At 43.4% G+C, this 12,730-nt stretch overlaps 1 protein-coding gene across 2 annotated transcripts in view; it reads left to right on the top strand.

Moving 5' to 3' along the window:
- PAPPA2 (pappalysin 2) overlaps window positions 1-12,730 on the top strand; it is a 245,141-nt gene that overhangs the window by 171,619 nt on the left and 60,792 nt on the right. For both annotated transcript variants that reach the window (XM_081299707.1, XM_081299708.1), the window contains 2 exons: window positions 2,968-3,145; window positions 4,145-4,358. In XM_081299707.1, the coding sequence (XP_081155833.1) occupies window positions 2,968-3,145; window positions 4,145-4,358 (392 nt within the window). The remainder of the gene's footprint in view (window positions 1-2,967; window positions 3,146-4,144; window positions 4,359-12,730) is intronic.

The following is a 12,730-nucleotide window of genomic DNA, read 5'->3' as shown; positions in this document are numbered from 1 at the left end:
GATGAGAATGCCATAGGGGAGAGTTGTCCATTAGGTGATCTTGGTTGTAAGTGGCTTGTCTATGGTACATTGTCCCCTACCTGCCCCAGCCCTCCTTACCAGAGGATGGACCCTTACAGCCTGCTCCTCCCCAAAGCATCAAATCTGTTACTGAGGCAGAGATTCCACCATGGTGCTGGATTTGGCTGAATTTCCTACGTTTCTACAAGCCCCATTCCAAGTCTCTTCAGCCCAGTTCCAGGATTGCAAGGTATTTTGGAGGTAGTGGAATACATTGGTTAAGAGCAGGCTCCAGGGACAGATCTGAATGAAATTTCAGCTCCACTCTGTATTAGGTATGTAACTTTGGATAAAAGCAAACAAAATAAAACTAATCTCTTTAAGCTTGTTTCCACATTTGTAAAATCATTGGAACAAAAAGTACTCATCTCTTTTGAGTCATTATAATGACTGGCTGAAAATCATTTAAAAGCTTCTAGTAAAATGATTGGCATATAGCACTCTAGTGTTCAGCTGCTATTATTTCAAGCATGGTAATGAATTCCCAACTAAGAGCTTAGTTAGCTCTCCATCCTTCCTTCAGAGATTTTATAAAACTATAGAAAAGACCTGTAGAAAACATGGCCATGTTTTGGTCATGATAGAGATCATGATCATCCTTTGGAACCTTCCAGGTTCATGCTCAAACAGAACCAAAGGATGATGGTGCTTGAGGAAAGATGTTATTATCACAAGAAAAGAGTAAAAATGTGATTGTTAGATATCAATGGTTTGGAAGATTGGAGTGGTATTCATTTTGTGCCATTTGATTGCTTAGCTGGTCATGAGCAAGTAGTAGCATTTCACTTGCTTAAAGAGCATCAGAATTTAAAGACACAATCTTGAGTTACAGAGGGTTCAGGTTCTGCCTAGAGAGAAACAATTTTAATGAACCTTGAGGTACCAACTTCACGGTCCCCAATGCTTTGGTTAAAAGGCAGAGCACTTGTCACCTGTTCTTAATTCATCTCCACTTAGGCAAAGCTATAAAATTAAGATATAATTTAAAAGAATGGAAAAAGGTAGGTAGTGAATACACTTGTGTGGTAGATAAAGAAGGAGAGAGAAGAAAATCCACTATTTGAGGTACATACAAATTAGGAACCCATCCAAGGCAAAATGTACAAAGCCAGGGAAAACCCAGGCAATAGATGCAATGTTTGAGAGCATTCTTTAAATGATTAGTGGCTTCTTGTGGTTTGAGCCAGATTTCTTGGCTAAGTGTGTAGGGGCAGAACCTGACTGGGAGGGGAAGCTGGGAGCTCAGCCTTTGCCAGCCACTGGGTGGAGTGAGCAACAGAGCGCTTGTCACCTGAGGCTGCCCCAAAGAAGGGAATTACACAATCCCAGCTCCTGATCACAAGACAGTGGGGATGTTTGGTCTTTGTTGACACAAGAACTGAAGCTAAACAGAAAAATATGTCTGGCTTTGAGTTGGGTTCTTCAAGCAGGCAACAGGAAAACATTGGGGTACAGGGAGGAGCAGCTAGCCAGGAGGTGATGTTGGGGTGACAGGTACCTTTGGCACACATTTGACCTTTGGTTTTGGTGCCACTGTAGTCTCCTCTAACCCAGTTTCCTGAGTTGACTGTTGGCTGTGATTTTTCCAAATAAGCCAGGTTCATGTTCATTCCCCCTGCTGTGGAAACCTTCTTCTCCCCCAACACCCACTTCTCCACCAACACCCCCCATCCCCAGTTGCTTCAAAGTTCTATCATCTGTCAAGGCCAGTCTCTGTGCTGCTTCCTCTGGGGAACTTCCCAGCCTGTCCCTCCCTGCCAAGGCTGGCAGCCCCACCTCCAGCCCCTGTGTGCTGCCCACTCCACCCCACACAGTACCATATGATTTGGCTTCACTTTCACATGTTTGCTTTCTTCCTTCTGAACTCCAGGTTTCTAGTTCTTATATTTTATTATTTGCATTCTTTATATCATATTTTCTCCAATCAATATAGAAGTAGGTAGTGGGGTATTTTATAACAACAACAACAAAATCCTTAGCATTTTCCTTCTTTACTTCCTTTCTGACTTCTTTGTTCCTTTTTTCCTTCTTTCCATTCTTCCTCCTTTAGAAACTTTCTTAGCCACTGTTTTAACATACAATCTGCTCCCCCAGTGGATTTTTAGCTCCTCGATATCATCTAGTTTAGTACAGGACTGCGCCCTTGTGGGCACTCACTCATACTTATTCATGAAGCAGCAGCCCCCAGGAAATGACTGGACTCTCCAGTTAACCACAAGGTACCTTGTGTGCTTTGACTGTCAGCTCTTTTTAGATACTATGCACCATTCTCAGGGGAGGTAGTTATTTTCAGTAATAATTTCAGTTGGTTTATTAATAAGTATGGCAAAAGGAATCAGTTGATATGCTCGAAAGTGGGATTTTCGAGAGAATTTAATGCTGGATACAGGGAGGCCATAGGAAATGGTGCAGTTTCCCAGGATAAAGGGGCTCAGCTGTCACTCTTAGGCCTAAAAGGTTATGCAGGGAGCAACAGGATCCATAGGGAAAAGGAGCAGAAGCTGTATGAAGGGGGAAGCTGAGGGATGAGCAACCCCCTCTGTCAGAGGGAGCAGGAGGATTAAACATGAGGCTTCCTCTCCTCTCTCCCTCTCCAACCTTCAGCCACTGCATACTAGGGCAGAACCAAGCACAAGTCAGAGGCAGGGAGTCCACAGGGGCCAGTGTTCCTGGTCAGTGTCCCCGAGGCAGAGAACAGATCTGGCAAATCAAGGGGAGATAGCCAATCACGATGGCCTGGAGGAGCATTGCTACTTCATGGTCCTCTGATATGCAACAGGCTCCTGTCAGCATCACATTAAAAACAGTGAGGCAGAAACAGGGAGCAAGGCAGAAGAGTTTTACCTGTTTTAAATGTTTGGACAAATGACCACTGGAAATTTGCTGAAACAAAATCTCTGTTTATAGAAGGAGATTCTGCTCACATGTTCCTCTGGGCACTGGAGCCAGGATGTGAGCTGTGCAGCCCTCGACTGTGGCACTCCTGACTCATCTTTGGTGAACTATGCCACCTTCTCCTGCCCGGAGGGCACCTCTTTCCTGAGACGCTGCTCCATCTCTTGTGTCCCACCAGCCAAGCTCCAAGGTACTGCCTGGTCAACCAGCAGCTGTGTGCAAGTTCTCCTTGGTCCCTCACTCTTTGGGGTAGCTTGAGGCTCTCTGCTTTATCCCCACACCCTTCCCATTTGCTCCATGGTGACACCCCCTCCTGATAACAGAAAAAGTCCCAAAGGGCACCTCCTTTCTTGGTCCTTTGTTCAAAGTTAAAATTTGCAGCTATTCTATGGATTCGGGTTTTGTTCTATTTTCTAGATGAGACAAACACAGTTATGTCACTTTTCCCTGACTATTACCACTAATTAGAGATGAAGGTGGGATGGAACCTGCTCTCACTGATCCCGTGCCTTGCTCTTTACCTCACCGGGCTTCTTTGGCATGTCATTTGTGACGAATGCAGACTTCAGGCCCTCCTCTGCGAGATGCAGATGTTGTCGGTCTCGGGTGGGCTGGGGATGTTACTTAGCCATGGATTGCACTGGAAAAGCAGAATGACACAGAGGCCTGAGCAGTGTGTTTCAGTACAGAACTCTGCCTCCAAACTGCTTGCATTCAAACCCTAACTCTGCCCCTTTAAGCTTGGGCTAGTTATTGAACCCCACTTTCCTCCTCTGCACAAGAAGTAATAACAACAGACTATTTCATAGGGTCATTTGAGGTTTGAAGTTTACACAAGCTAACAAATGTAAAAGGCTTAAATCAGTGCCTGGCATTGATAGCCACTGTAAAAATGTCATCGAGCATGATTTTCATGTTGTCATTGCTGTTTTTTTATAGTCTCTAAGTAGGGAGGGAAGTCAAGAGTTGGTTGATAGCTTTTCTTTCGTTCAAATGTTTATGTGACCTCTGTTCTATATAAGAGACCACACTGGTTCTTTGTCCTATGGTAACAAGAGATGCCGCTCCCCAAGGAATACTGTGTCTGTTGAATAATGTAACACGTTGGTCGGTTTTCATTCTCTCTGCTATTACCATCTTCTTGGACTCTCCATTCTAAGCACACTATGCTTCTCTTTCCTGGAACCAGGACTCAGCCCGTGGCTGACCTGCCTTGAAGATGGACTCTGGTCTCTCCCCGAAGTCCACTGCAAGCTGGAATGTGAGGCTCCCCCTGTTATACCCAATGCCAACCTGCTGCTGCCTCACTGCCTCCAGGGCAGCCACGACGTGGGCAGCATCTGCAGATACGAGTGCAAACCCGGCTACTACGTGGAAGGGGGTGTGGAGAAGAAAGCCAGGAAGTAAGTGGCAGTGCCAGGGCCTTCAGTCTTACCTGCCCTTCCTCCTTGTTCCTCTTCCCCATGTGCCAATCCCAGAACTTTCCTTTGGAAATCACAGAGAGTCCCCTGGCTGCCCACTGTTGGCCCTGTTTGGTCTCTGTACAGTCCCTCCTCCCCTGAACAGGAATGTTCTCCAGTCACAAAGGCAGGTGACCTTCTGGGTTTTCTTCACAGATATTCTCTCCGTAGGAGACTCCAGTCTCATCCAGGTGCTTTTTGAAGAATGTGTTCCCTAGTTGCCATTTTCCTTGCAATCATGTGTTGGGGCCCCCCTGTCATGCATGTCACCTGTTGCACTGCCTCTATCAGTCAACTTACAACTGAGGGGCAGGGGGACTGCCTGGCCTGGTCCCCATCCAGACTCTTACCAGATGCATAATGGTCAGAAGGTTCTTCCTCTAACTTAGTTTTCTCATCTATAAAATGAAGATGATGATGAAGGCTACCTGATAAAGCTGATATAGAGATGCATTGAATTAGTGCATGTAATAGAAAACAGGGAGCTTATTTTTAAAACAGACAAGCAACACATTTTAGCTGTTATTATTGCTGTTATGGTATTTCCACTTTCTCCTCCCTGAACCTTATGGGTGCTCACTCCTGGAGCCATAGCCAGGGGGCCCTCCTCTACAGGCTTGGGGGATAAGAAAGAACAAAGCTTTAAGGCATAATTTTAAAAGAAGAGCTTTAAGAGTCATGCTGAGGTTCAGATCCCCATCTCTTCTTTACCAGCTGAGGAACTTCAGGTGAGTTACCTAACTCTTTGGGTCACCTTTGTAAATTTTGTATAGCACCCACACCAGAGTGATGCGTTGAGGATTGAGATAATGAGTATCACACTGGGCCAGCTTGAGCCACCTACTCAACAGTTTCAGAAAAAGAGGCTTTTTCTGAACAAATAAAAAATAAGCAACAACAAAAAGCTTTCAGAGAAAAGAAACTCCTTGTATTTAGGAAGTAATAGGTATTCTTTCTCTATCATTCATAATATAAGCACAGGAAGAAATTAAATCTATTTCTTACCCAGGATTTAATTCAAAGCCTGACCACAGTTTTTTTTTTTCTTTCAAGTTGTGGATGGACACAATACCTTTATTTTATTTATTTATTTTTATGTGTGCTGAGGATTGAACCCAGTGCCTCACACATGCAAGCCACAACCCCAGACCTCACAGCGTTTTTGTTTGTTTGTTTGTTTTTTCAAGAACTAACAAAGCCCAGCCATACCATACCAACAATGCCAGGAGATGCAAACTTGACTCCTCTAAGGGGACAGAAGAAAATCAGGAGTCTTACTATCTTACTGCCTGGTTCCCATGGGACTACCATTTTAGTCTGGGGCCTGTGGAGCCCTGGCCTTTCCCAGGGCCTTTCACTCCAGGAAAAAGCTCAGGCTCAAATTGGAGAGAGCAGGCATCCTCCCCACCTGTCCAGCAGGTGAAGAGCCAGGCTGACTGGAACACAAGCCACACTGATGAAAAATTCATAGGAAGTGGCACCCTCTGCAGCAGGGGACTCCAGCAGGTGCAGTGAATAGTTTTTGACAACCGAGAGCACATCTGCAGGTGATTTTCCTAGGATCTAGGTGCTATTTGCATAGACACACCTTGCCAGGCAGGAAGCACCCAGGGAGTCTCCAGTGAGAATGGTATTACAGAGAGCCTGAGGCTGCGGCTTCTCCCCGCTCTCTTCTTGCCTACCTGTTTACATAGTAGCAGTCCCTGGGATCTCTGCAGAGCAGTGCTGTGAAGAATGATCTAGGGGTCAATAATGTCTCAGGACAGGAGGAATTGAGGGTCAAGAGGTGTTTGCCAGCTTTCTGGGCCAATAGCTGAGCTCTATGTTGGGGAAAATGAGGTTTCACCCAGAGCTCTGGTTGTTCTGCCTGGCCCCAGGCAGGGGCACTTGAAGGCCATATGTGGACTCAGCTTTTCTGGCTGTGAAACTGGACACTTTCATCGCAACATCAGCATCAGTGTTGGCTTAAACATTTACATTTGCCAGCACTGTGCTAAGGAGAGATTAAATTATTTACTGTGCTGTGTAAACTGATTAAATCTTAGTTTACACCTGTTTACATAGCAGGCAACGAATTGGTAATCAGAAGTTTGCAAGTCGGGTGTAAATCACTGTCCCTTGCCACTTGTGGTTACCCAACACACTGTGCTGGCCTTGTTTCTCCCATGTGGGAAAAGCCCAACATTGTACAAATGGGGCCCTAAGTTCTTCCTGGGACTTGCATGCAGGAAGAGAAGAAATGGAGAAAAGCAGGCAGGGCATCAATCCAGAGAGAGCAGGGACATGCTAATTTTATGCATTTGTACAATGTAGTGTGGAGAAAAGCCCTATTACTTGATGGTTGGCATGACTCTGAGCAGCAGAGTCAACATCTGTGTTGGGTCTTAGTTTTCACATTCATCATATGAAGGAAACAGTTTTGAGACTGAAAGTTGGGTAATGTATTGAAAGCATTTTGTACAACCCTGAAGTTCACTGCATATACTATGCCAGGTCTTAATTCTTGTTTGTTTCATTTTTTAAATACTTTTTTTAGTTGTAGATGGACACAATATCTTTATTTATTTGTTTATTTTCATGTGGAGCTGAGGATCGAACCCAGGGCCCCACACCTGCAAGGCAAGCATTTTACCACTGAGCCACAGCCCAAGCCCCCTTGTTCATTTCATTTTAAAAGAAAAATACACAGAAGCAGGCTCTTGTAAGACCATTGTGGGCCACACCCTCCTTCAACCTTTCCATCTCACACCCAATTCCCCTTCTTCCTCTCTGTCTCTTGTCAATTTCTTTACCTGGCTTCCCCCCATGCCCATATCTTCCATTTTGATGCTTCTCTGAGTTCTCTTTTCTGTCTTGACATAAGTAATTTTGAGAGATGGATTGTGGTTCACATACTGAAGATTTCTAAATGCTTACTTGCCACCATAGATTCTTGCCTTTGAAGCTCTGAGGGCTGTAAGGCCAAATGCCTGCAGATGTGGCCACTGGGACATCCCAGCTGTCTCTCCAAATTCTTAACTACATAAAACAGACCACTTAATAATTTCTTTTTTTTTTCATTTTCTTTATTTTTTATTTTTTTATTTTTATTGATTTTATTTTTTAAAATACATGACAGCTGAATGTATTTATTACCCATATAGAGCACAGTTTTTCATATCTTTGTATAAAGTATGTTCACATCAATTCATGTCTTTATACGTGTACTTGTTTTTTTTTTTATTACAATTCTTATTACACATATATACCATGATTTTTCATGTCTCTGTTTGTATATAAAGTAGGTTGACACCCAATTCATGTCTTCATATGTACTTTGGATAATTATGCCCGTCTAATAATTTCTTGCAAATCTGCACATCTGTGTTCCACGAGGCTGACAGGAGCCCTGGGGCCTGTCACCTGATTCTTCGGTATCTCTCGCCCTCATCAGTCATGAACTCTGACCGAGTGTCATTATCTTACTGACTCACATATATCCCTAGCTCCCTATCCCTGCTGCCACTTCTCTATAATGGGCCACTATCATTTTTCACTTCTGATGTGATATTTGAAGGAAAATAATGTCTTCCAAAAAACTCAAATTCAATTATGGTATTGCTCACTTAAAACTGAATAAGCGTCCTCTCTGCCATTCCGTTTAGACAGGGAAAACAGCTTAAAAGGAAATGGCTTCCTGTCGTGTGTGATCTGTGTGGGCCTTGCTTACCTCTCTTAGCTCTCACTGCTTCCCTGGGGTCACTTCTTTCCAGCACCACACACTCCTTCTGGACCTTGGGCTTCACAGCTACTGAACTTCTTTTGCTCCTTTTGAGAAGCTTTATGGAGCATGCCTCGGGGCCAACCCACAAGCTCTTCCTTCTGCCCAGAGCTCTTCCCAGTAGTGACCTTTTGCCTGACCAATTCTACTGTCCTGTGTTTAGCATGGGTATGATTTTTGTCCAGGAGCCTACCAGATGCCCCAGACTGTAGGAACAGCTCCTCTGTGGACTTGCACAGCAAACAGATCTTCCTCAGTGACATCCACCACCCGCTGACTGCCAGTGTTCCCGTTGCTCCTTCACATTCTCCAATAGATCATGAATATTTTGCTTCACGTTATGTGTCCAATACTCAGTGTGCTCACAGGTTGGAACTCAGGAAATACTGTGTGGATGGAGGAAAGCACTGCATTCGTAAGAAAACCCAGGGTAGGATTTTGATGTGAAAGTTAATTTCAAAATGATGGTAAAAGAAAGAGACAGATTCTCATCTGAGTTGGTAGAGATCTTTATTTCAGGTGCTTTAATGGGAAAGAAAACTTTAAAATTTTATGCATATGCTTTTCTCCTAGTAATTTTTGCAGTATCAGAGAAGGAATGGTCATTTCTCCAAAGACAGTTTTAATTTCATTTACCCATAGACATTTACACTTGATGAGCACAAGCTAATAATAACAGAGGAAGGCCAGTGCTCTCAGTTCACCACATCAGCCGTCCTCACACCTGGCTGCCCATGAGGATCACCCAGGGACATCTTAAAATCCTGCTGTCCAGCTCATGCCCCAGCCAACAGAGGGCCCTGGCTTATAGTGGTTCCACTTTATGATTTCTTGACTTTTCCGTGGTGCAAAAGTGATGGGCATTCATTAGAAACTGTACTTCAAGTTTTGAATTTTGACTTAGCAGTCTGTGGTAGGCACCGTGGCTTCCTGTCAGCCCCATGACCAGAGCCCAGGAGGGTGACTGTCTGGAACCTGAGTGCTATGTGGATATATATATATATATATATATATATATATATATATATATATATATATTAGTTTATAAAGGGCTTATTGGGTTTAACCCATCCCAAGTTCAGGGACATCAGTATATCAGTGTCTCCAGGGGTAGAACCAGGCAGGAGTCAGTGTTTTGAAAAGCCCCCCATGTCACTCCAGTGCACAGCCAGGGTAGAGAAGCCCCGGTCTAGTGGAAACTCCGTACCTGCTCAGACGTTATTGTGGTGAGATTTTGGACTTCCTAACCAATAAATGAATGAAGTAAAAAAATTTCTCTTCCCAAAATTAGTGTAAGAGTTCTTTTGCTTGGCAGATTTTTCCATGTCACTTTGGGAATGATTTCTTTTGAAGATAACAAAGATAAGGACAGAATTGCAAAGAGCCTGTGAAGGGTCTATAGTCGCAGGTACACCTTCCTCTTGGCAGCACATAACACACTCAAACCTCCTTTTCCCCTTGGACAATTAGCTTCCACATACAGGTTTTCATTAATCACTCCTTTGTTCTTTCATTAGCCTGACTTCCTAGAAAGCTAACATAAATGTGTTTGACTTATATGTTATCAAAAGCACCATCTCCTATTCTCCCTTATCTTTCCTGGCCACAGTGGCCTCTTTCTTATGACATGTTATCTGTACGTGTACACTTTAAGTTAACCTCATCAAGGCTGAGAATTTAACTTCTAAACTATTCCAGCCATCCAGCTTTGTTCAGGCAACCTCTCCTTCAACATGCCATTTGAAATGCCATCTGCAAGATGCTGGAGTAGACAGAGCTGCTTGAACGTAATTGGATGTAGCCATCTTTTCTGATGTTACCCACAGTATGGCCTTCCCAAAGCACATACCTCTACTTACCTTCTAAAACACATCTGCAAATCAAGACTGAGATAGGGAGGCCTCACGCTGTGTTTTCTGTTGATCACATGCTTGGTTGGTGAATGCCTTCAGTGGAGCTAGGCTGGCTCCACTGAAGGCATTCACCAACCAAGCATGAGAATGCTCTGACTTGGGGCAGAACCAGGGCTGGTCTGGAGTTGGGTGTGCACACTAGACACCTCGCTAACCCACAGCAAGGTCGTTGGCGTCGAGTCAGAAAGCCCAAGCCTGGCCCTGCATTAGTGGATGCCTCACCACCGTTCACCATATGCCAAGTATTTTGCATATATAACCCCATTCATTTCTCATGACAATAATACATTTTAGCACTAATATAATCTATTGTGACACAATAATATATAATTTGGCATATTATAATCCATTTTAGCATATGATTATCCCCTATTACAGATGAGGATACTGAGACTCAGATGTGATTATGACCCCCTGTTGATTGGTCAGCCAATTAATGGTGAGGCTGTGGCTAAAACCACTCTAACTCCAGAGCCTGTGCTCTTGGCTAACATGGCTTTTGATCTTGAAATCGTTTCACTTCTGTCAGCCTCCTTTTCCACATTTGTAAGATAAAGTCTGAGTGTTCTCTAGCTCAAAAAGTCTGTATTTTATTTTCTGTAACAGCACAGCTAATGAGAAGAACTAACACTTTGCTCCCACACGATGGAGAGAAGTGATATATAGCCAACTTATTATCACTAGAAAAAAAAAAGGCCAGGATCATGATAACACAAATACCACCCAGGCATGAAGTCAGTAGGAAATGCTGAAGGTGATCTTAGAGTGACTCTCGGAGAGCTCCCAGTCTGAATGGGCAGCCAAAGTTCTATTCTCCTTTTTAGATAGGTTTTGGTCCATCATTCTCTGTTCACACCCAAGAGGACTTAGATCTATGTCTCCTCTGAAGACAGAAAGTTAGGAAAAATATTTGAGAGTTGTAGAATTGAGCTTAAAAATCAAGTACTTCCCTATAATTTCTGAAGAAGGCAGTTCAGTCAAACTGCTGACTCAGTCTAAGATTTATCTCCTGGCTTAGTAATCATACAGGCTCTGGGCTTGGTGAGATCTCAATCTGAATTCCAATTCTGCTATTTCTTAGCTCTTTGACTTGAACAAGTTACTGATCTGTAGTGAACATTACTATTCTAATTTACAAAGGAGAGCTAATAGGAGCACTTACAGGTTTTTTGGTTAAGATTAAATGAGATAATAGATACAAGAATTGAGCACAATTTCTGGCCATATTCAGTTTTAGTCCAGCAGTAACTTCTGATGTTTTCCACTGCCACCACCACCCCCACCACCATCATCACTGTCACCACCATCAGCACCAACATGTCTTCCAGGAGCTTAACACCCCTTGTGAAATAACTTGCTGGCCTGGCATTCTTCTGGTATGTTTAACAGGACAGCTCGGCCACATTTCTTACCAGTGGCTGATGGCTCCTAGCTGTGGCTACCTCCTGTACTTCAGAAAAAGAACAGAGAGACCAGGAAGACTGGAACTGGCACATACTGTGGGATGTACAGGTCTTCAATTACCAGATGGCGGAGAATCTATTCCTCTGCCAATAAAAGAAACACACACATCAAAACAGAAATTTCATGAAATAATAAAACACACACACACACACACACACACACACACACTTCCCTCCCCGAGTCAAAGCCCTGTCTGTGTGTTTCAAATCATGTCACTGTCGACCCAGTGAGTAATCCAAGTGCTACAGTGGCTTCAAGTAGACGATGAAAAGAAAAAAAGAGGGACATGGGAGAAAAGAAATGGAAATAAAAAAAGCAAGATAGAGCTGGAAATACTTCAAAAGTTAGACTGGGCAAATCAGACTGGGCTGGAAGGAGAAGCACCAGGGCATGTCCTGCAGATGTTACAGATACTTTGGTTCTTAATTTTTTTGAACAATAGCTCAAGAACTTCTGAGATACAATTGATGTTATCCTCCTATAGGAAGAAAAAAATAAGACTCAACTAATGAACTGCAAATGTGTTACCACACATTTGACAATGGATTTACAACTTTTAAAAATTACTAAAATAATCAAGGTAATGTTTAAGCTCTGAGTCATAACATTGTACACATATGTAAATGAGTAGTGGCTAAGCCTATGCTTCACCTGTGCTATCTACAATTTGCCAAGAAGGGTAAACACTTTAATATCTGTGTACATTCTTGCATCTGCGAGAAATGGGAATTTGTTTTCTTTCCATTAAGACTTTGTCTGGCTTTATAATTAGTGTTTGTAGTAAATATATTCAAAGTTTATCCTGAGAATCTTCAATTCTCTTGCCATCGTAGGGTAATGTGAGCTTTAAGCTAATTTATTACAGCTTTTTTTTGGCTCCAAAATGAACATCCGCTCTGAGCCTTGTCCATGCAAACACACCTGGGTCCAGGCCAACTTGTGGCTGCAGGCTGTGCAGGGCTGGCAACTGGCACAAAGACCCTCACTTCAGATATTACTGCTGGACTCACAGGTTTCCTTGTGACCTTTGACCCTGAGCAAGGCAGTACCTTATCATGAAACTCCCTGTAAGACGTACACTGTCTTTTCTTCCTTCCCCCACCCCACGTGGAAGGCTCTACTCACCTTGTCTTCAGCCTAGTGGAAGCATGTTCATGGTGACCTTGCCTTGTTCTGAA

The sequence above is a fragment of the Spermophilus citellus genome (genome assembly GCF_964194105.1).
Source record: "Spermophilus citellus genome assembly, chromosome: 6".
NCBI lineage: Eukaryota > Metazoa > Chordata > Mammalia > Rodentia > Sciuridae > Spermophilus > Spermophilus citellus.
This window is presented reverse-complemented; position numbering and strand designations above follow the sequence as displayed.